This window comes from Acanthochromis polyacanthus, chromosome 17, assembly GCF_021347895.1.
Source record: "Acanthochromis polyacanthus isolate Apoly-LR-REF ecotype Palm Island chromosome 17, KAUST_Apoly_ChrSc, whole genome shotgun sequence".
Lineage (NCBI taxonomy): Eukaryota > Metazoa > Chordata > Actinopteri > Pomacentridae > Acanthochromis > Acanthochromis polyacanthus.
In genome coordinates, this window is record NC_067129.1 from 8066986 (window position 1) to 8091194 (window position 24209).

General features: G+C 41.4%; 1 protein-coding gene and 1 long non-coding RNA gene across 4 annotated transcripts in view; one reads left to right on the forward strand and one right to left on the reverse strand.

Annotated features, from left to right (window-relative positions):
* Positions 1 to 214: 214 nt before the first annotated feature.
* LOC110959397 (uncharacterized) lies at positions 215 to 3623 on the reverse strand. The gene is made up of 2 exons (XR_007937063.1): positions 1969 to 3623; positions 215 to 1714 (listed from the first exon to the last, which is right to left on the reverse strand). It is a non-coding gene; the product is annotated as an uncharacterized LOC110959397 (long non-coding RNA).
* A 110-nt stretch (positions 3624 to 3733) lies between these two features.
* The window catches only part of LOC110959394 (phosphatidylinositol-binding clathrin assembly protein-like), a 168496-nt gene continuing 148020 nt past the window's right edge, over positions 3734 to 24209 (forward strand). Inside the window, exons 1-14 of one of the 3 annotated variants that reach the window (XM_022206248.2) lie at positions 3763 to 4815; positions 12640 to 12782; positions 15275 to 15350; positions 15750 to 15852; positions 16300 to 16393; positions 16487 to 16598; positions 17108 to 17214; positions 18611 to 18652; positions 20583 to 20668; positions 22521 to 22623; positions 23127 to 23260; positions 23519 to 23616; positions 23840 to 23953; positions 24070 to 24100. In XM_022206248.2, coding sequence (XP_022061940.1) covers positions 4686 to 4815; positions 12640 to 12782; positions 15275 to 15350; positions 15750 to 15852; positions 16300 to 16393; positions 16487 to 16598; positions 17108 to 17214; positions 18611 to 18652; positions 20583 to 20668; positions 22521 to 22623; positions 23127 to 23260; positions 23519 to 23616; positions 23840 to 23953; positions 24070 to 24100 — 1373 coding nt within the window. In that variant the 5' untranslated portion in view covers positions 3763 to 4685. Of the gene's footprint in view, positions 4816 to 12639; positions 12783 to 15274; positions 15351 to 15749; positions 15853 to 16299; positions 16394 to 16486; positions 16599 to 17107; positions 17215 to 18610; positions 18653 to 20582; positions 20669 to 22520; positions 22624 to 23126; positions 23261 to 23518; positions 23617 to 23839; positions 23954 to 24069; positions 24101 to 24209 lie in introns of all 3 variants that reach the window. The other 2 variants (XM_022206249.2, XM_051937310.1) reach the window with 2 other exon arrangements.

The window sequence follows — 24209 nt, forward strand, 5'->3', positions numbered from 1 at the left end:
GAATTCACTAATCCTGTATCATTTGTGGTTTCACACTTGTGAGATTTTACTGCTTTCCTCTGTTTTATGTCACCCTAAACTGACATTTTTAGAGTTTACTTTGAAGTTTTAGGAAATTGTGAGACATGTTCATGCATTTTGGGCAGTTTATAGACTTAACAATTAACTGAGACACTAATTAGCAGATTAAGGAATAAAAAATGACAACTTGCAGTGCTAGAGAATAAGATCTTTATGTAGCAGCAGCTTTTGTCTGACTCATACTACACAAAAAGACTAGTGACAAATTAAAGGAAAAACCTGAACCCTTGATCGCTCCATTGAGGCAATCTGGTGGATATGCTATGTTGTTGGGGGCATTTTGCTGCCATGCTTTGTCTCCATTTATCTTTTCAAAAGAACAGATCACTGCCAATCAACACAAAGTTGCTCTAACTGATCACCTTTATCCTATAATGAAATATTTGTGATGGCGATGGGTTTCTTCCAGGGTGATAATGTGCATAGGTGGATCACTAAACGGTTTAATGAATACGAAATTGATGTGAATACAAATGCTATGGCCTTCACAGCTACCAGAAGATGAGCAGACATTACACAAAACATAAAAAGGACAAATATCCCTCCAGTATCCCTCCAGAATCTTACAGAGTTGAAAAAGTCAATTTAATGGCATGTGGAGGCTCAATACCTTAGTATGACACTTTATAATGTTTTTTCCTTTCATTTTTCACCTGACTGTGTGACAAAAAAGTCAAATAAAGGACATAGAAATCACAGTAAAGATGCTATTTAGTATCACAGCTCGGGCAGAAGTCCGTGCAGGAACAACTTTTAATTGCATGATTATTTTTTCAATGTTACAGGGGATGTTTTCAAATGCTTTATGAATAAAACAGGAAATCTCTCTTACTACACTGACAAAAAATACAAATGCAGCATGTAAACTGTGCTCTTTTCTGGCTTAGTGGAAGAAGTTAAAAACCTAATTTCTATTGCTGTGTCTGGAAAATTTCGCCAATCGTGCACAAAATATTTGAGAACTGTTCAACCGGCAACAAATTTGCAACCACTGAGTATAACTGTGGATTTAAAGGACAATGATCAGACAGCGTGACCAGGAGACAGACTCTCTGTTGAGCCGAGATTATAAAAGTTCACCTTAGCCCCTTCATACGCTGCAACCACTGGAATGGACATGACATATTTTTGAGTCTAGATCAATAAAAAACAGTGATTTCGTCATTAGATCCAGCATGTCTAACATAGCAAAAAAATTTCAGTAAAGCCCCTACCTGAAGAGCAGTTTACAGACAGACAGACAGATAGACAGATAGACAGATAGACAGATAGACAGATAGATAGATAGATAGATAGATAGATAGATAGATAGATAGATAGATAGATAGATAGATAGATAGATAGATAGATAGATAGATAACACATCAACAGCAGTTTCTTGCAGATGTTAAAGAACCCTAGTCTCCTCAGGAAGTACAGATGACTCTGTCCTTTCCTGTAGATGCTGTCCATGTTATCTGACCAGTCCAGTTTATTGTCCAGCTGCAGTCCCAAGTACTTATATGTCCGGACCACTTCCACGTCTGTACGTCCCCTCCTGTCCATCCTCGACGCATCCAGCAATCACAGTATCATCCGAGCACATGGGAAATTATGATGGTAAGAGAGAGGCCACCAGATGCAAGAGGCCTTCCTGCACGGAAGAAACACACGTCTTTAGTGACAAACACAACATCCATCTGTGCTTTGTACCACAGAAACCGCTTCAAGGTCGTAAAAAGAGTGAATAGATAAAAGTGTCCACAAGCTGATGTCTGTGCCAGTGGTTTGTGTGATATGTTCTGTAGCCTTCTAAGGTAAAAAGTGTAGCAATGCGTTCAGGATATTTTACTGACAAAGACATCAGAACTGATTTCTTGATTTTATGTTACCCAAAAAATCACACACATGTAAAGTTGTTCATGTTCAGACCTGCACACAGACAATGACAATAACCATAAGATAAAAAGTTAGATTGTATTCAACATTTAAAAGTAATTTTATGCAAAAAAAATCAGTGTAAAATGCATTTTAAAAGAGCATATCCTATTTTTGTGACAGAAGTATTGCACAAATATTGACCAGTCAAAAATTAACACTGTTTAAGGAGGTTATCCCTCACACTGTGATTTCATTAGCATTCATAGATTCTTCCTCATCTGACCCACAGAAAACCTACCCAGAAATTAGTCTGACTCTAAGACTCTGTGAGCATTTACAACCCCATCTTAAATCCAAATCTAGACCAGATACAGCATCTAACCTTTGCTCTAAACCTAAACTGTTTAAAGCCTATAGAGTAACTGATTATGCACAATGCAAGAACAAAGAAATACACAAAGGCACATTCAATAATGTTCAATTAAAAAAAAACCTTGTTATTTGTTTGAAGACATCAACTTCCAAATGTTGAAAAAGTATCCTGTTTTTCTTAAGTTTTAATGACATCTCACACCCAATCAGTCGTGGCGTCCACTGAAATCGACATGTAAAACTACAATTTTAAAAAATGAACTTGGCAAAAATGACTGTTTTTCCCTGCACTACTATACTGGAAAAGAGTGAAAAGCAACCGGAGAAAAAACAGGTCTAAAGGGGTTAAAATGCATGTCGCTTTGGGTTGTAGTCGGGTACTTAAATGTCCAAAACTCCACTGTTTGTCATCTAAGAAATCATTTCAGGTAGAACGGCACCACAGATCATTTGCAATATAAGGATCTAGATGTCTGTCAACATGATCAAGTCCCTCAAAACTGTCTGACACCTTCACCGAGTCATTCAGGAAGTGTCAAAATGTATCTTCTCCGTCTGCACTTTATCAATTCCAGTACAGAGACTCAGTTGTTTCATGACATCCACTCTGTTGTAGGATGCTGTTTGGGTGCAAAACTAAAACACATGCCCCTGAGTGTTCAAAGGAATGGCTGGAATTTCATAAAATGTCCAATTTTGTTGGCTATGTTGTAGTTCCACCTTACTAGAGCATTGTGTAGGAGCAAGAACTGTCCCTTGATCCTTCTTTAAAAATTGAATTTCATAAGACACATAGTGGGAATGTTCCATCCATCCATCCATCCATCCATCCTCTATACACCGTTTTATCCTCACTAGGGTCGCGGGGGGTGCTGGAGTCTATCTCAGCTGACCCCGGCAAAGGCAGGGGACACCCTGGACAGGTCGCCAGTCTGTCTAGTGGGAATATTGCTGGATCTATATGGCTCAAACTCCTGGGAAATCAGTTTACAAGTAATCTGTGGATTTTCACTGTTTTCTGGGATTTGAAACCACAATTTATCACTATAAACTGAGGGATCAAACACACGCTGGTGTCCTACACTGATGGTTTTATTCAAGATCACACTGTAAATCCTATAAAATGGACCACAGCACCGGAGGCTCGTCGGGAATCCTTGTGAAGCATCACGCAGAATGCAACATCTTGTGCCGTTATCATCATGGATTTTCCTCGCTATGTGTCCACATTTCATTGGGCGATAGACAATCAAGGAAGAGTTGGCACATCACACGCCTGAGCGAATCCACATATATGCGCCAAGGTGACGAACCAGCTGATGCCTTTGAGAAACTCGGGGGCAGCCTTCTGCTTTAAGATGCCCTCCCCCGGACCCGAGAAGTGGCCCAATCGCCCTCCTTTCCCAGTCACCTGATTCATGTACTGCCATTTTACACACAAGTTTGACTGACAAAAAAAAGAAAGGAAGGAGGAAAAAAAATCGGAATTGGCCTATCGGCAACCTCAGCAGAGAAATACACCCTTTTGTAAGAAGATTAAAAAAAAGGACTGAGGGATAAAAATCAAAGGTTTCGATGCAGCCAGCGCGGGGTGCTGTGTGGATCAGAGGAGGTGTTTGCGCTCGGATCTCTGCGTAGATTCACGGGAGAAAAACCGGGTGAAGAAGAAGAAGAGGAAAAGGTTGGAAAAGGACAATGCCGTTTTTATGTTGAGAGACGAGTTTTCGGCCATATACGGGGGATGCCGCATAGATTTAATAATCATCGCCCGCGCGCTTTCGATTATTGACGTTGTTTCGGATTCAGCCCTCGTTCAGACGCACCCCGCCGGCATCTCACCCCTCGGCAGCTTCTATTTCAGGGATACATCATAGCGCACTGTCGTATTATTAACAACAAGCAGCTTTGGATGCAGGAGGATCAGATTGATTCTTTTCTCATTTGGATTTTCTGGCCTCTCCAGCGCTATTTTTACGCACGGCTCTCCATCCGTCCATCCATCCGTCCCTACAGCTGGCTGCTTTTTCTACCCTGGATGTGAGCGTCTTATGTTGGATTTGCCGCCGCATGAATTCTCCCACCGGATCCTCGTCGGTGTACTCTGCTGTCCTCCACCACCACCACCACCTCCTCCTCCACCTCCTCCTCCGGCCGATTCTCACAGAGGGCACTACCCTCCTCCTCCACCACCACCTCCTCCTCCCCGCCGCTAAAGACATTTTGATCGTCCTCCGCGGCTCCCCCCCTGCCAACCCGGACTCGACCATCACCACTCCGCCTGCCTCCTCCTCCTCCTCCTCCTCATCCTCCTCCTCATCATCACCACCACCACCACCGCCGCCGCCACCATCCGCCTCCTCCTCCTCCGTAACATGTCGGGACAGTCTTTGACGGACCGGATCGCCGCCGCGCAGCACAGCATGACCGGGTCTGCCATCAGCAAAGCCGTCTGCAAGGCCACGACGCACGAAGTCAGCGGACCCAAGAAGAAGCACCTTGACTGTAGGTTAAGCATACCATCACTGCTTTACTGTATACAGAATAGCCTCGCATGCATGTTTTTCTCTCACAAAGGGTAGCTTGTATAAACAGCATCTATTATTCCTTCCCCACACCACCATCACCTCCACCTTCTCATCCAGCCTCTTTTAATTAGGCTCCATTACATTCCCTTAGATTGAAATGTGATTTACGCAGCGAGAACATGCAACTACAATGCGTCTGACCGTTACTGCAAGCAGTTAATTTTAATATATGTATCTATAAGGGGCGACAGAGGAAGGGGATGGAGGGAGGAGAGGAGGGGGGCAAACAGCCAGGCACTATCTGTGCATGTCATTCAGGGGAAATAGGCCACTCTGGTATGGGCTAATCATATTGCAACCAGCCGCTTTATACAGTGTAGGCCTATCCATTATTAACGCCACTATCAGCATCAGCAGCAGCAGCAGCAGCAGCAGAGGCAGCAGCACTATAACCCCTGGAGACACTTCAGTACAGAATGTGCGTTATTGTGCAGCATCACCAACGCTTATTTTTTTCACCCCCCCCCCCCCCCACTCCCCTCCCTCCTTTCCTCATTTCTGTGATCCCTCATGCAAGTTCACTGTCATGTCCTCTCTGATCATTAATGGATGTGAGTCCGTCCGGAGGAGGAGCAGGGAGTCGTACAATCCCGGTGTCAGTGTTTCTACTACCTATGCAGCAAAAACACAACAGAGAGGGGGGGAAAAGGGGGGAAAAGAGAGCGGATCCCTCACATGCAGTGATTATTAGGTTGTTGTTGGGTTAGGTGGCTTTTCTTGCCTCACTATAATTACTTGACATGATCAATGGGGAGCACAGCTAATCAATGGTCGCTGCCAGTCAGACTCCAGACAGACAGACAGACAGACAGACAGACGGGCAAATAGCAAGATGGCTAATTCAGAAGGGATGGGTGGGAGGTGTGGTGGTGGTGGTGGTGGTGGAGGGGGGGGGGGGGAGCAGAGAGAAATGTGGATAAATCAGTCTGAGAGAAACCACAAGGCAAAGTGCCAAAACAGAAAGAGAGTCAGTCATCCAGCCGCGCACCCAGCCAGTCAGCCGGCAAGTTTGGCAGTGGATTAGTCGGTCGTGTCCACAGCAGAGGTGACACTGGGAATTCTGGGCCCCCTTCGCAAGATCTGCCACCAGGCACTTCGACATAATACATCTAAATAGGGGGCTGTGTTGCCTTGCCCCGCTTTAAAAGGCCAGAAAACACCCAGCGGGGCCTGTTTGAAACGGTTCACAGGCAAGTTTGGGAGCCCTTTTTGTGACTCCTGAATGGCACTGTTGAGTAATTACTGCAGCTTTGATTTCATATTAAACTTATCTTGATGTTGGGTTTTTAGCAGCGTCAGGCTAATGTTTTATGTTTTGGGTGGTGCAGATGGAAATCCGGGGTATTCTGCTCTACACTGTTTGTGATATTACTAAAGAAAATCAAGCAAATGGCGTGTTTTCGAATGAAACTTTGCCGCAAGTGCTGAAAACAATCAGACAAAGTGCATTAAGCGATTGCCACCCTTATTTGCTTTATTATTGTGCTTACCACAAAAGCCCCGGTTTCATAAGAACATTGTACACCCTGCAGATATTAAATGGCAGAAGGTCGTCCACCTTCAGCACCAGCCGCGAGTGGGAGTATCTCAGAAACTTGTAAATGTCACTTAACTCAAGGGTGAGAGCAGATATGCTGAAAATAGAACTGGAGCATTTACATGACAAATTTCCATCTGTCAGATATATTATGAAACGGTTTATGCCACCACTCTCAAGGACAAAGAAGTTTCTCTCAGAGCGGGTCAGTTTTTTCTGTTTCGAGGTGGTTACATGAGGCCTTTTTTTGTTTTCTTTGTTCCGATGCGGCTCTCATTCTGATCATTAGTGGAATAAAAGCCTCTAAAAAAAAAAAACTACGCCTGCCTCAGTTCACCCTCCTGGAAGCCTGAATGGCAATTTTAGTTGAATAAGTGTTTTGTACTTGAGTCATTCAGATGCAGCTGTTCTAATAGACACGACTAGCTTTCACCATAAAATACTTTCTATTTCCTGCTCTTCTTTTTGCAGGGCATGACACAATGTACAACTGTCTCTTTGGTATCTATTGAGTGCATAAGGTGCAGTTTTAGGGTTAGGGAAGGATGCAGGAAGGAAGTGATCAGGAGGTCAGTGGATCTAATCTCTCAACTGACTGAGAGGAAGTTGGTTGGGAAGTGAGTAAAGGATGCAAAGAAAAAGCTGATGAAGATGAGAAGGAGCTTCTGATGAGTCAGCTGTAGAAGACTGGAGCTGATCGCTGGTCTGTGATATCAGATGTGTGAAACTCATGCTGTCTTTGTGCCGCCATGATTGCGTTTGAGAGTCTTTTTCTATTCAACTTGCCTGGTAAACAGGTGTCCTAAAAAGCGACAGACACTTAGTTTCGTATTTTCAGATAATGGAGCGGTTATAAAAGCCCTCAGCAGGAGAGACACCAGGAAATGGTGCTGGATTTACAGCCTTGTGGTTCTATTCCTTCCCCCAACCTGCCAAGTTGCAGTTTACATCCACGTTTGTCCGGACTCATGTAGTGAAAACTTTGAAGTGTGTAAGTTTGTGAAGAGAAACCAAGAGTCAGAATTCCTTGTATGTGTTCACGTGTTTGCACAAAAAAGCTGATTCTGACAGAAGTTGTAGCCGTGAGAGTCGACAGCGCTTCAGATATGGATGTTGTTGCAAAGGGGCTGCAAATTCTAAAACATGGATGCTTCATATGCGTCTTTAAGGATCCATGCAGTCACCATAGTTTGAAAGTGGGCACCCAAGATTAGCTTGACAAACTCAGAATCCAATCAAATGTGTAATGTGCTCACAATCTTATCCTCCGATCCTGAGTTACAGTCAGAATCAGAATTGGCTAAATTGGCCCGCTATGTGAACACGTACCAGGTTAATTCACTTATTTGCTCTCAAAGTACCATCACAAATTAAATGACGTGCATTTAAGGAAGGAAGGAAGGAAAGTGAATGTTTAACTGCTATGTACAACTATAGATGAGTTCAAAAGTGAACCAGTTTAGTGCAAAATGAAAGCGAACTGAAGTTTAATGCGAAATACGACTCATTAACAACAACTATGGAGTTAAGTGACTGACAGAAGAGTAATTCTGAATAATGGTCAGAAATTTGCAGAACATTATGACACCACAGTGAAGGTGACCTTTGACCTTTTGCATGTAAAATGTCATCACTGCATCATTTTATCCTAGTTGGCATTTGTGTGAAGTTTTGTCAAAATCAGTGCATAAATAGTTGAGTCACAGTGACCTTTGACCTTTGATCAGCATATTCTAGTCCTTTCATCCTGGAGTTCAAGCGTACGTTTTACGGGCCAATATATAATCGAGGGGCTTTTGAAGTCCTGTGGATATATCTTGCATACATTTCTATTAAAACTAAAAGAACTAATGTTTTTTATGTTCATTATGATCGTGTCTTTACAAATTCAGTAATTATTTATTACGGAAACAATCACCTATTAATAAAAATGACTGGATATCACTAAAATGTCAAATTTAATAGCCACCTTCTAATTAGCTAAACAATAACAAAATGAGCTTATTCAAAAATAGTTTTGATTGTGCTCTTTGTATTTAGTTGAGAAACTCATGACACACATTTTTTTTGGCACCATGCCAAATTTTATATAATAAATAAATTGTATCTGTGTCCGAGAAATCACTTTCAATTAAGTTACCCAATAGGCGGCCATGTTGATATTAGGCCTGAAAACAGCAAAAATGTCAACTATGATACCTGTCAACTATGTTACAAAAAGTCCCGCAATTCTATATTGAACCTTAGACAGGTGTAATGAAACTCCCTGCAGCTGTTTCTGCCAGATTAAATGTGCATATATGTTTATGGACGAACAGCCTGAAAACAAAATGACTTCAGATATGACTGTTGCCAGAGCGCGCTGTAACTTCAAGGTTTTGTTCCAGGATTAGAGTCCCTTCATTCAAAAATACAAACACCATTTCTACATATGCTACTTAGTGCAACCCATCAGTGAGGTATAAAGATCAGCCTCTAAACTAATGCAGCTTACATGTATCTGTTTAGATCAGAAATACAGAATATTAACATGGAAATGGAGTCCGATCACCTAATCTGAGAGGTTTGATAAATACAGGCAGAATTCCAGTTTTTAAACACACTCAACATGTCATTGATCCATCATTAGCAGGCACAACATAAAGAAATGAAGAATTACAATGCCACTTCTACAGTGCATTGCATAATCAATCAAATGCACTACCGAGCAAATCCAGGTCGCTTTTTTTTTTTTTGTTACTCACAGTGTCGCGACCTTGTCAGTGTGGTTGGTGACATCAGTGGCAAATGTTGATTATTTACTAGCCGCAGCAAATGATGAGCATGACACACAGAATAATGGGATCGTGGAATAGTAATCAGGCCAAAAATAACCTCCAAGCCCAGTCAGTGGTGTTCTTTGGTGCGTGACGTCTTTGGTCGTGTGTTACGACTGTGACGGTGACGCGTGGGAGATGGTTTCAAAACCAACAATTTGAGTTGGGAATGATGATCTGCTTTTTTGCTCCACTGACGGCAGGCTTCGGGCCTTTCCGGCAAATTATGTAAAAAGACAACAGAAGTGACGACACAAACAAAAATACAATAGATGACAAAGCTTTGGCCCGTAGGCCGCCTGACAGGACAGTAATGTACATGAATGGATACTCCCACGCATGTACTCCTCTCTGTGCCATTTTAACGACCTTCTCTTGCTGGGCAATTACATGCCCTGGAAATGATTCACTTCATCCAATGCCAAGGTCACATTAAATTGACTACCATATTGAATTAACGTGCTGAATAAAGTTACAGTATCTCATTGGTTTTATCCTAACTTGCTCACACCACATCGCTAATCTAATTGTGCACATTTTCACACGCTGTTATCATAAATATCATTTCTAATTGTGTTATTGATCTATATTATCGGAGCGCAGTTTATCAATATCCCCCGCAGTCGATACTTCATCACATCCCTCTGGCTGTCTACGCTGTCACATGTCGATCATTAAATTCTAGCTCATGTATTATCGCCCGAAGAGATACATAAAGGTGGCCAGAGTGTGGAAACAGCTGACTGGAGAAGCTCATTATTTATATGTAATTGTATTGAGTTTTTTTGCAATTACTTGCTAGAAAGTACTTTTTTGGCCACTTGTAGATAGACTTGTATAAATGAGGCGTTATGGAGCGACATTATAATGTAGATTTTAGCTCTGTTTTGGGTCTCCACCACCTCATGTGGATAAATATGGGTATTTTTTAGCAGGTGTCCATTCAGCTTACTAGTTCGTTGCCAATCCTGCCTGCTGTGTGAGACAATAAAACTGAACCAATGATAGAGAACTACAAATATGGCAGCATACAATCACCACAACTAGAAGTTCTAGTTGTGACTACTGTTTGCTGTTTCCTAAAGGCACTTAGAAAACACACATATTGAATAAGCAGTCATATTAGTTTGTTTTTCAGAATACTATTGTAATAATCTTGAAATACGATAGCAGGAGGACATTATATTCTAGATCTGGATTTTTATAATTTAGTTACAAATGCCAGTGGGATTTTTCTTAGCCTATAACCATGTATTTTGATGTTACCTTTGTTGTACAAGGATGTACATATAAAAATATGTTTGAGGATCACTTTTTGGTTTATATAAGCACATTTCACTTTCCACTTGCCGATATTGTAAGTGCACAGACGTTTGACTAATATTTGGCCCTAAAGCAGGCGACAAAATGTCATGACATTAATGTAGCAGAGTCTGACTGCGTTCGTGATTCATTGCAGGAAAAGCAGGATGAGTCGCCGGACTACAATCAATATTGTTACACTTAGTATCGACTGTGTTGCTCCTGCTGAGGCTTTCATGCTCAAAAATAATAATAATTAAAAAAGAATCAAGTCAGGCTGAGCGGGATTGAAACATTAGCTGCGGTGAGTTGCTGGAGCTCCGGGTGACTTTGACGTGCATTAAACATTTAACCATCCGGGGACTCTGGTATTTCAGTGGGCACAGAAATCATCACGGAGCTTTTCAAATAAACCCTGATAACCTCTGATCCTGTGAGAGAAACAGACCAAGGACTCACCTCAGAAGCCACACTGCTTGGAAGTTTTCTCTCAGTAACTCGGCACACAGATTCTCTTTCTGTGACATCAAGTTCACTCCCTCTCAGTCCCACGGTGGTTTCACCTACAGCACAAATACCTTTTAAATTTAGCTCCTGTCATTACGAATGTCTGCAGCTTTTGTTGCTGACATGCGTTTCTGCATCGTCAGCTCCTCACCTTGATTTTTTAATTTTTGAAATGGCAGATTTTTGTACGATTCTATCTTTAGTTTCAGTGTTCCGTCACTAAATGAGATACAGTGTGTGGGTTTTACCAGTATTAGCTCAGATCCTGTCTCCGGCTGCACTGTCTCCATTTTGACAGTAATTTTATGGATCCTGCATGAATTAATCTTAAATAATTTGAACAGTTTATCCTTGAAAAGATCTTTAATTTTCTAATAAATGTCACCGAACGGAGTACGTGGAACATTTATACAGTAGGAGGATAATACTCCATTATGAGAAGGGATTTACTGTAAAATGCCCAAGGTCGATCTTAGTCAGAGAGGACATTTTCTTTACTGTAAGTGAACATTTTAGAATCACATTTATGGTTTGGGAGTCTTTGTGGTTTACAGTGAACTGAATATAACAGGGCACATAAGAAGGAGCATGTTTGTGCAGTTTTCCTAGGCGTCGGTAAATCTTAGCGCTTAAGCAAATGCCGTACATACTTCACATTTTGATCTTTAGCCAAAAGACCTGAAAGAATTTAGAGCATTGTTCCTACAGTCTGCCCCAGTGTGTTTACTGCAAAAATTCTGAATCCATCTGTGTTGTGTTTCAGTCTTTTTGTGGTAAATATAACACCAAATACTTATTTTTTGCCTTTTAAATAAAGCAAAAATCCTTTTTCTGTGCTAACTTGTCAGCATTTCATTTAAATACGCACACACAAACACACTCAGCCTGCCATTTGTCAGACCTTTGAATCCGACTCAGAGCACAACACTGAGCTATTTTCCTTTTGAAATATGTTCCACATTTGCTTTGAAGAGGCAATTTGCACTCTAGATGCGACTCTCAGAGGATAAACGTTGGGGGTCATCTCAGTTTTAGCCCATCACCGCTAACAAACATGCTGCAGAAGAAAGCTCAGATTCATTATTCATCAACAGCCCATTCATTTGACGGTGTTTTTGAAAACATGTGTCCCTTAAGTTGATTGTGCTGGAATCAAATTGACCTTGTTTTGCACTCTTCTATCTTCTGATGTTGGTATTTTATTGACATTTGTTGGGATAGGTAGGTAGCAGTGCTGAATAGCCCTGATTCCGATCCATCTGTCTATGCGCATCTCCATCATTAAACAATCATTTGTTCATGGATTTGTGTGCTGTTATCGAGCCAGTCGAAATTAAAGCGGCAGTCAATATGACTTCAATCATCCTGGCCGTCCGCTTATTTCATCGATTTAGAATAGCTAAAGCTCTCTGAGGATGTAAATTAGTATTGTGCCATGTGGCTTTTATTCATAGTAACATAGAGAGAGAGTTCAAATGGAGTGTAAGGACACAAATCTGCAAACTATACCTCTATAATATTTATTCTACTGTTCATATCGTTTCATGTTGTTGTTGGTGTTTTTTTTGGTGTCTTTTAGACCTGATCCACTGCACCAATGAGCTGAACGTCAGCATCCCCCACCTGGCAGACACGCTGCTGGAGCGCACAGCTAGCAACAGCTGGATTGTGGTTTTCAAAGCGCTCATCACCACACACCACCTCATGATGTACGGCAACGAGGTGAGCCAAACTCCCGATGATTATTCTACTAATTTTCATCATGATAGTTTGTCATTTTGCGGCAACGAGATCCAAATAACACATAATGTTGCATCAGTAAAATGAGCTCTAAAGGAAGCTTTCTTGGGTTTTTAAGGTCACAAAGGTGCTTCTCAAATAAAAAAAACTTGGGGCTTGTGTTCTTAACCCTCCTGCTGTCTTCATTTACAGGCACAAAAAAATATTGTTTTCTTGTCTGAAAAAAATCCAAAAATTCAGCAAAAAAATTCCCCAAATTTCTGAAAATTTGCAAAACCTTCAGGAAGAACATTCCAATATTTCCTTAAAAGTCTACCTTAAAAAATTATTTCAAAAAATTGGCAAGAAAATTCTTGTAAATATTTTCAAAAAATGAGTAAAAAATCTTTCAAAAAAAATCCTAAAATTATCTGAAATGATTGCTTATATATCAGTAAAACTTCTGATATTTTCTTCAATAACATTCAGAAAAAAATCAACCAAAATCCAGCAAAATTCGCTGGATTTTGGTTGATTTTTTTCTGCATGTTTTTAAAGAAACTTTTTTTTACATTTATTTTTTCCACCAAAAAATGTTCAAAAATTTCCCCAAAATTTTGAAAATGTGGACGTCAGAAATTTCACTGTGAAAATGTATTTTTGTCCACATTTTCAAATCTTGACCCACAGGGCAACACGACACGAGGGTTAAGAGCTACAAATGTGAGTTAAAGTCAAATATTTCCTCAGTGGGCAATATTGCTAACTGAAATTGTATAGGTATGTACAAATATAAAGCAAAAAGTAACCTCATATTTAAAGCTTTATAGAGAAGGAATAAACATCAGTTCCTGCAGAATATTATTCTATTACTCAGCTTTTCAATTAGTCCATAGTCAGGAAAGATGAAGCAAGTACTTTTCTTGTACAATCTAACCTTCTCTGCACGCAATCATAAGAGAGAGACAAGGATGTGAATGCTTGCCAATCAGGCAGCTTGACTTATTGATCTGTCAAAAAAAAAAGAGAGAAAAGCTCTGACATGCCGCTCACCAGGTCATAGTAATTTCAATCCAACTCTCTCGCTGTGAGTTTCTTTGAAGCCGCATCTTCCATGTGTCCAACAAGGGCAGATGAAGTATCCCGCTGACATTTCAATGGCCAGTATGACAAATCACCTCGCTCCACCGCTCGCCCTACGAGAGCAACAACCAAAACATCAAACATGGTAAATGATGAGCGCCTCGCAGCAGAAAAGAAAGGCTGCGGCAACGATTACAGCCGGGATGATGACCCTCTCACTGCAGTGGAACAACAAAGCTTTTAGTGGCATGAGTGGTGACATGATGTTTTGGAAATTTGTCAGGGTTGCTTAAACATGCTGTGTGTATTGCCTGGCTTTTTGCACAGTTTTTTAAAAATCTGACCAGAAAAACTGTAGCGATAAATATGTGTTCTGAGTTTGCACGCCACAGAAAACTGTTATTAACCACTCGGACAAATTTGAACGAACACAAAAATGCAGAAAAACTGTTCAATTCACTGGGTTTCTTTTATAGCACCACTTCACAACATGAGTCATCAAGGCACTTAACATTGGAAGGTGAAGACCTTACAAAATTATGTTATAGACAGAAACCCAACAAAGAGAAAGGAAAGAGAAAGGGAGGAAAAAAATTTGCTGTAACAGGCTGAGAACTTTCAGCAAAACCAGGTTCAAGAAGGGTGGCCATCTGCCTCGACTGGTTGGGGTGAGGGTAAAGTTCGGAGAGGGACGCATAAAAAAATTAGACGTACAAGAGAACAATAAACACTGGGGAGGTTGGCAAGGTCAGTAACAAATCAGAAACGTGGAGCTCTGCAGTCAGAAATAAATGCAAAGAAGACAAGCTACAGGAAAGTTTAATGGTCTAATCCTGCCATTCTCACGTTTTCACCAATTATTTTCTGATGAATGTATTCAGAAACAAATCTCTGTCAAACATATTTTGAAGGCCAATGAGTTGGCAGTTCCACCTACATAAAGGTTCTGTGTGCAGCATTCAGAGCCATTTGTTGTCACTAGACCACCATCATCCCAGATCAAAATTAATTCGGCCACACCTGCCCCCTCCATTTATTATTCACAACCAGAAACACTGTTTATACAAGAAGAAACGAAATAGAAAATACATTGAATGGCCATAACAAGTTGTTTTCAACTCAGGTAATGTTATTTTCACATGATGCCATGAATTTACCATGAATTTGCTGGTCATACTGACCCAACAAACATCAGATCAGTGAAGTCCAAGAGTGTCCTGAAGTGAACCAGGGTGCATTTAATTACTTATAAATTCAACGTCAAAATGCTTCTAAAGCCGCAAACTTCTGTCTACAAATGTCTACACAGACATATGCGATGCCCTTCTGTCGGTGTGGACATGACTTGATATTGTCAGGCAGTAGGAAGAAATAAATCACTAACTTGTTCCTCTCTTCTTTTTCCCCATCAGAGATTGATGCAGTACCTTGCCTCCAGAAACACGCTCTTCAACCTCAACAACTTTCTAGATAAGGCTGCACTACAAGGTGATTTAATGGCATCTGGCTGTTTGTAGACTCAGCAGTGCTGTATGTCTAACAAAATGACTTTATGTCGGACTCTGGCTGGCTCTGTAACGCTATCAATAAGCCACTATTCAGAGTCACTTCAAAGAGTCCAGGATTGAAAAAAGCTACTGAAAAAATGTGCTCTTTGTTTGGTACAAGAAGATGCTGACAATGGAAACACATGCTATTTTAATTAAATATTTGGGAGGAAAACTGAAGTGCTATAATGCAAGGGCCGGCGTGATACATTTTGAAATGCAGAATGGTCACAAAGAAGGTAGTACATTTCATATGAAAGGATTATAGCTTCTTAACCTGATTTGTAAATAAGTCAGTGTGACCTGTCTCTAACTAAACGCCCCCCTGTCTGCCCTCCAGGCTACAACATGTCAACCTTCATCAGACGCTACAGCCGTTACCTGAACGAAAAAGCCATGTCTTACAGACTAGCAGCAGTGGACTTCACCAAGATGAAGAGAGGGTAACGTAATCTCGCACACTTACGCACATATGGAGGGCATTTTTATCCAAAAAGACCGTGAACGTGGTGTTCCTTCTTTAACAGAAGTGTATTTTTCATGCTCTGCTGCAACTATAGATTTTGTACTTTTCTTTTCTCTGAACAGCAGCCATTATAGCCACAAGTGGTAATTACAGGATAATTGTAGTGCTGCAGTCAGTGAGCTGACCCAGTAATGTCCACCTATAAAGTTTGTTAGCAAAAATACACTATCCATAACCTGATGGTCAAATAGCAAAGTAGTGGAAGGGAACTGAGCTAACAAAGAAAAGTTGGGTTTGTTGGACGAAGAATGCATATCTGTATTATATCCTCACTTTTTTGGGTTCTCCATACCGATACACACTTTAGCCTACAGGTTTAATGAGTTCTGTCTGAGCTGCATTTGTGCATCCCGTGTGTTTTCAGGGCTGACGGTGTGATGCGCACCATGAACACGGAGAAGCTGATAAAGACTCTGCCCATCATTCAGACCCAGCTGGATGCACTGCTGGATTTCCAGGTAAACGTCACACTTAATCCTTTTCATGTAAGAGGCTGTTCCCTTCAACATCCCAATCCAACCTCTCGTTCCTTCCTTCTTCCCGTCCTCCAGCCAAACTCCAACGAGCTGACCAACGGGGTGATCAACACAGCCTTCATGCTGCTGTTCAAAGACTCCATACGGTTGTTTGCTGCGTACAATGAAGGCGTCATCAACATGTTGGGTAAACTAAACGCAGAGCACGGCAGATCCAGAGTTGTTCAGAGTTCAGTCTGTTCAGTATCTGTGCAGTAATCTGCTCCTGATGTTGAGATCACAAGACTGTGACTCCATTCAACTCTATTTAATCCTTCTTTGGAGGAAAATCAATTTTTCTTACTACTGTCTCTCCAAGTCCAATTAAAGACTGTAATGATCACCTTTTTCCCTCCATTAATTATTAAGCCAGTGAGGTGTGAGAAACTCAGAACAGTCTATCAGACTCTTTACTGTGTTCATTAAATGATTACCTGACCCAACTATGGTTATATAGTAAGTTGGACTCTGTAGAATTTATTCAACAACAAATGGGCACGTCCAACAGGACAAATCATTACCAGATTTATTGGAAAAGTAGTTTTTTGGCTGCATATGTTTCAATATTTAGCACTTCAGTGGGATAAAATAAGCTCTGCTTAGGTATTTACTAATAGTGAACAAGTTAACACACTTTTCTGATTTTCTGCTACACAGAGAAATACTTTGACATGAAGAAGAACCAGTGCAAAGAAGCGTTGGAGATCTACAAGACCTTCCTCAACAGGATGACCAAACTGTCTGAGTTTCTCAAAGTGGCAGAGGTAATGTCCGTTTGTCCTGCCGGTCCTCCGAGGAGGAAACACAAGAGTTTAAACCCCAGTAGAGACGATGGGAATATCCGTCCGGAGTGAATCTCAACGGCCTTCCCTCATCTGGTTTCACTTAAAACACATTAAATCTACTTTTCTCATCTTCTCACGTCACTCAGAAGAATCTAACCTGCAGATAATAAAACACTTCAGCCTGTTGAGATCTGCTCCAGACTTCTGTTACCCCTGGAGATCTGATTTATGGTCAATATTTTCAAACTTCAACTGACCGCAGATCAGCCTCCAGGAGCTTCTCCTTCTCCTTCTTCTCCTTAATCTTCCGAGTCTCTTTTTGCATCTAGATTTTCTCCTGTTTCTGTCCTTCTCTTGCCCTGACCTGGGGAGGGGGTTACTCCAAGTCAGCCGTTAATGGCTGAGTCTTAGCGTATCAGAGAGCCACTCGTGTAACGCTTCCAGTTGAGGGACCCCTCGCGTGCTGCCTGTTCACATGCCTGCACTGCATGCCCAAGCAAGCTCTTTTTCTATCACTATCTCTGTCTCCTCTTTCCTCCTGTTTAATTTACCTTCCCTTTTTCTCAAAATTGTTTCTTTTTTCTTTACAATGGCTGTTATCCAGTTAACAGTTGCTAGGCTTCACAGTGAATACCAACAGTTCTTTCCTGAGTAGACTGCGTAGCATTTTCCCCTGCGCCATCTTCAAAGGCTTTCTCACTGCTTGGTTTCGTTCCCATTTGGAAAGAAGGTTTGGGGTGCAGTCGCTTGATCCAAAGACATAAAAAAAATAAACCAGACTAACGTTGACTTTAAGGACCCATTCATTTTACCTGTCTAACAAAATGTGTGTTTGTCTGTTTGTGTGTCATCTGTGTCCCTCCCTTCTCTTTCTGTTCAAAGTCAACATTAGTTGAGTGTCTTCCTTTTTTTTGGATGTTTCTTTCCTCGCAGTCACGTGACCTGTTGTCTGCCCTCTCTGCCCTGCCTGTTCGATCAGTCGTTGTGCTCAGCATTCATTTCCCACCAGATCTCACTGTGTGTGTGCGTGTACCTATAAGTGTGTGTGCGTGTACATAAACTGTGTATATATCGGTGTTTGTATGCGTGTGCATGCGCCCTCCTCCCCTCCTCCTCCGTTGTCTTTTATTTGTTTTCCTTTTCCAGCCACTGCATGAAGTAATGAATGCTTGGGTTTGATTCTTCTTTCTCCCTCCTCTTCCTCTTCCTCCTTCACACGCCTCTTCCCTTCTTTTTTTTCTTTTTTTACTCTTGTGGTTTGTTGGGTCTTTTGGTTTATTCCTTGTTTTTTGTTATTACATTTGGTTTATTTTTTATTTTGCCTCCCTCCTCCTCCTCCCTCCCCCTGCCCTTCCCCTCCTTTTTTGTGACACAGCGAGTTGGGATAGATCAGGGCGACAGCCCCGATCTCACACAGGTCAGTCTACATCTCATCTCAATCAGTCAATCAACCAGTCAGTCAACCAGTATATAAATCTGTCGAGTCAGTCCCATAATGCTTCATTCTAAACGCTCCCGTTCCCTACTCACCCTACAGACCTACCCACACTGCAGCTGCCCCGTCCTCCTCCTCTCTTCTTCACTCTCCTTAACTCCTTCGCTTTGTCTCCTTTTCTGTCTGAACAGAGTCTAGAATAGAGAGGAAACAATAAATGAAGACCTGCAATAGAATTGAAGCAACATGCTTTTTTTCCCCCCCTCCACAATTCTTAAAACGTTATTTCAGGAATCTCATGTTTTTTTCTTATCTGAATCATTCCAGAACAATTTTTTACTCAAAGGTAAGATTTTTTTAAAGCAGCATTTATGCAGCTGAGTAACCAAAGTTTTTAGCCTTATTTTTCCTTCTTTTTTTTTTTGCAAGATTCATTTTAGATGACCATGACTGGGGCTTAGTATCTGTCTGAATTTTTTCCAGCAGTCTTTCTGGCATTTTCCCAGTGTAAATATCAAGGCTTGTCTGTTGATTCAAAGGCTTATCATGCAAATATTGTAAGTCAGCACAACTTTATGAAATATATTTTTTTTTGCCCATATAAGCAGTGTTCAAATCATTTCCTGAAAAGATTATGTCCCTTTGCATTAGCTGTGGGGAGAGCAGCGAATGGTTTTTATTAAATAGGTTTCTGCAAATATGACTTGGATAGGTGTACATAATGCCATCATAAGTACTGCATATCGTGCTGAAGGATTTGAATGCAGCTTTTCCTTTTCAGTGGATGCATAATTGGATGTTTACAATGTGACAAATCAAGTGACAAACTGAAAAGGGCTGATTTTTTTTTGTTTTTACACAGATGTCATGTCTGTAGTGCTTATGAAGACCTTATATGCGCTTATTCAACCACATAGTGACCCATGCCTTTACTGAGCTCTAGATATGTGTCTGTTTTACTTTTAAACTTTTAGCATATTCTAGATTTCTCTGAAGAAGGATATCCAGAATTCGCATTTTACTCTCTTTCCCCCTTAAAATAAGTATATGAGAAATCTTTTCTTTGCCTGTTGTGTTTGCATTGTGTTCTCTGGCGCTGAAATGTAAAGCTCTGGGTGAAAACCGCGGTGTCACATGTGGTCAAAACAAACCCATCCATCCCTTTTTTTGTTTTCCAATAAAGAGTGCCGGCCAGCTGCTCAATGTGCATGCCCGGTTCTTCACCAGATGTTTACATTTGACTGAGTTAACTTCCTTGGCTTCCAGTGGGACGCTATCTTAGACCCTTTGAGCACCTGCCTCGTAATCTGCTGCCTAAATCAAATCGATAACATGTTAAATCCGACTTTTAACCTGAAAGTGGAATCCATGAGTTAACTCGTAATTTTTTGGGATTGTGATTTCCTTTACGTGTACGAGTGTGTAAGTGTGTGTGTGTTAACGAGAGCATTTGTGCACTGCTGGCCTCTGCATGGGCTCGTTAGATGGTTTAGAGACGGGTTTTTTTGGTTGTCTTTTTTTTTTTTATTGTGGTGTTTCTACTCTGGAGCCCTGCAGCGATGATGCTCTGCTCTGTCCTGACCTGTCAGTCCTGCTGTGGACTCGCTTGCATGATCCAAGGCTAATGTGTGCATGCTGGTCAACCAAACCTGATGAAACCAAATGCAAAAACAGAACAAAGAGCTGTCGTAGAGTAGATAGCGAATCTGAGGGTGATGTCTTAATTCTGCTACTGCTTTGTGTGAGAGTGTGTGTGACAGAGAGAGTGTGTGGCAGAGTGTGTGTGTGTGATGAAATGAGAAGTGAGGAGAGGGGGTGAAAGAAGGCTGTGTGCTCCACTTTGTCTGCTTGACGGTGGTTCTAATGTTATCCCCTCGATCCCGTCCCCGTTTACTCCCCCTGCCTCCTTCAGGCTCCCAGCTCTCTCCTGGAGGCTCTGGAGCAGCATTTAGCCTCTCTGGAGGGGAGGAAGCTCAAGGACCTCTCCACCGCCAGCAGGTATGATCGCATCCCAAAGAAGCTGCTCAGATCTGCTACTCCAGCCTCTTAATGCTACTTTAAAAGCATTACTGCCACTTCAGCAGCTCCTTCTGCTGTTACTATCAGTGCTACAGCTGCTTTTACTATACTGAGATGACTGCTGTTGGTCTGCTGGAAGTTCTGCTGCTATTACTGGGATTTCTACTAATTCCGGTTTTAGAAACTACACAATGAACACTAAGAGTTTGCAGCCATGCGAGCAGCTACTTTAGAAGCTAAATGTGTCTGCATTCTGTGCTTATAATGACACAACAATGCTAAAATGGTGGCATTTAGCAGGCAGTTTACCTCTTTACTCCTCCACTATTGTAATCATCGTAGTGTAGTGTCATTGGTTTTGCAGATATTTAAGTTTTGATGCTATAAGAAGAGTATTTAAATGTCTGTACAAAAAATCATTGCATTCCAGAGCTACACCAGCATCTGGGCAATATAGATATCTGTAACATATTCCAGTGCAATTGAAAAGATTGAACCCATGCATGAAAAAGCCCACAAAAAGATAAAGATATATATGGTTTACCTACAAAATGGAGTGGTCTATGACTGGCTCACCTTTTAATATTGGTGAAGATCATAAAAGGGCTCGAATATGTTAACCAAGTAACTTTTTTTTTCTAGCTAAATATTTTTCTTTACACGGGAGGATTGATACCAAATCAGCCTCATGAACAATGTATTAAATGTGGGCTTTTGTATTAAATGCTAAAGCATCTTGTAAAGTTGTGAGATTCAAGTAAATTGAAAGATTTACTCTGCAACATGCAACTTCATTTCTTTGATAGAAACTGTGCACAGCAGCTCTTGAGCATAGGCTGGCATTGCCATCTCCATAACTCTAAATCTAAAAGGAACCGCATGAACTGAGCTGGCTTTGTAAAAACTACTTTATTTATAGCTGTGTTTTCTTGCTTTTCTTACTGTCACTTTGCTGCTGTAACGTTGCAAATTTCCCCTTGTGGGATTAATAAAGGATATTCTATTCTTTTCTCTTCTAAATAGGAGTGCCACCACCACTGATGTTAAATTCTTTCAGCTGTTGAGTGGATTGCCATGAAATTTGATTAAGAAAGTCTAATTTCGTCGTCAGAGCTTTCTTCTAGTCCAAATATGAATTTGTCCAACACTTCTTTATGATGTGCATTAGTCTCACAGAGCCTGTCTGTATATTCCTAATCTTGTAAAAAAAAAAAAAAAAAAAGTTAAGGACCCCAAAGCTTTTTATCTTGTCCATAAGGTGTTTTTTATATGCTGTAAGACACATCATGAGCCAAATATGCAGTCAATGCCATGGCAGATTCAGACACCTGGAGTTTTTATATGTAACAAACCTGAAGAACTAATTCTGTCAGCTGGAGGGGTGGAGTTTTTTCTGTCAACCTCGTTCAGAATTTGCCTCCAGTTTAAACATGCATGGCTGAATTATTGCCATTTTTACCACTTGCCATCGTGTAGCGTAGAGTAGTTTTACAGTGTCTGAGCAGAGTTGTAGTAGAGCTGCTGTGCTGAGGAGTGGAAGGAGAAGCAAGCAAGGATTTCACACATATGTGCAACAATGTATAGTTCCATCTATGCTACTTTAAGGCAAGGAAGGATTGTTGTCTTGGAAAAAATATACAAAGAGATGACTTTTTAGTGGTAGATCTACGTACAACTGGAGAGCGACTTGAAGGTTACAAAGGACTATGAAGCGTAGCTGCCTAAACTAATGTAGCCAATGTGCAAATTCTGCAGGCTTTGCAAAAACATACGTGTGTGTGTGTGTGTGTGTGTGTGTGTGTGTGTGTGTGTGTGTGTGTGTCACCTTCAGATCCAGCACCTTGTCCAGTGCTGTGTCGTCTCTCTCCAGCACAGGGATCTCTCTCAGCCGCATGGACGACAAGACAGAGGACAACCGACTGCAGCAACACAAGGTGAGACATTATCAGTACACTTACATCACATGTATGCATAGTCTAGGTAGGTTTATACATTTAATACACTGAATTAAAAACAATAAGACTGCATGTCAGTAAACGTAGCTTTCCGCAAATGAACTGTTTTTTGCCTCTGTGAGAAAAAACACTCCCTTTGTGGACTGTGTAGACATCTGTATTTCAAGTCTTTTTGTCCTCCACACTGTTGTTAAAGTTGAATAGACGAGTGAATTAATTCTGCAGTACAGTGAAATACGCGCTCTGTCTCAGGCTGTTGGCCCATAGCGTGGAGAGCTGCACAGAGAATAGTAATGAACTCACAATTTAAACACTGCACTTCTGCAGTGGGGCTTTTATTCAACTGAAAAAGTATCCAGAAGAGTCCAGTTTTATAAAAAAGCACGGGGAATACTTTTATTTTAAAGAGGATGTTAACCCTGGAAGTATATTCTACAGTGTAAAATAAGATCAGTTATATTCTGCTGATGCTTTCCGTACAGGAGGACGGCCATAAGGTGATCGACATTCAGACGCCTAATGTTTCACCCAGCACCCAGTCAGTGGGCAGTGCCAACAGCAGCGGAGGAGCCACAGACCTCTTCTCCAACTCTCCCATCGTACCTGTCAACAACCAGTGAGTCTAACATCTGCAGTCACTGACAATGTAAACACCAAGACAAATGCCCTCTGGATATTGCAGCGAGAGTGAAGCTTCAAATGCAATTTTGCAGCGTTGGTACACAGCGCTAGCCTTCAGTTTGTTATTTAGTTTTATCCTGTTACCTCAGTTCTTTAACAAAAAGCCTTTCTGTTGGCTGTTGCTGTAAATTAGATTTTGAAAACAAAATGAGAACACTAAGCTGCATTCTCCGCTCTGTTTTCCTTCCTGCAGTGTGCCAAACCTGACCAGTGAGCTGTTCACCCTGCAGCCTAACTTCACCCCCATCCAGACCACACACACTGTGCCCAACAATAACAATGCCTGGGGAGGTAGGACCGCATGCACAACTCAACACGGACACACACACACGTAACCATGCAAACATACGACGAAGCGTGCAAATAAATTCCCGCTCGCTCACGCACACGAACGGGGCTGGATACACTCTAAGACCTGGATCCGCTGTGACAGGGATGACCAGTTGATTCACGGTCCTGACTCATTTCCCCTCATCTCTCCTTTTATGTTACCATGGTTACCTTTGGACGTCAGGTGACCTGCTGAAGCCATCCCCACCCACTCAAATTCACAGCCCCGGAGCCCCATTGCACTCTGGGAAAATGCTGCCAAATGATTTGGATTCTTCATTAGCCAACCTCGTTGGCAGTGAGTGTTCAGTGTCTCTCTCCAAATATTCAGTCATCGCTTCCATTTTTCCTGTTTTTCTGCCTTTAATGTGCTGCTTCCTCTCAACTGATGTTATTTTTTCTGCCTTCGCTCAGACCTGCAGTTTGGGGGGACGCCAGCTAAAAAGTGAGTGGGCTTGCCTGACATCAAAAACTGAACCACAAGCAAATTATTCCGCTGTCTGTCTGTCACTGTCCAATCTCTCATGGTTCTGCACCATCTGTGCACCTATAAC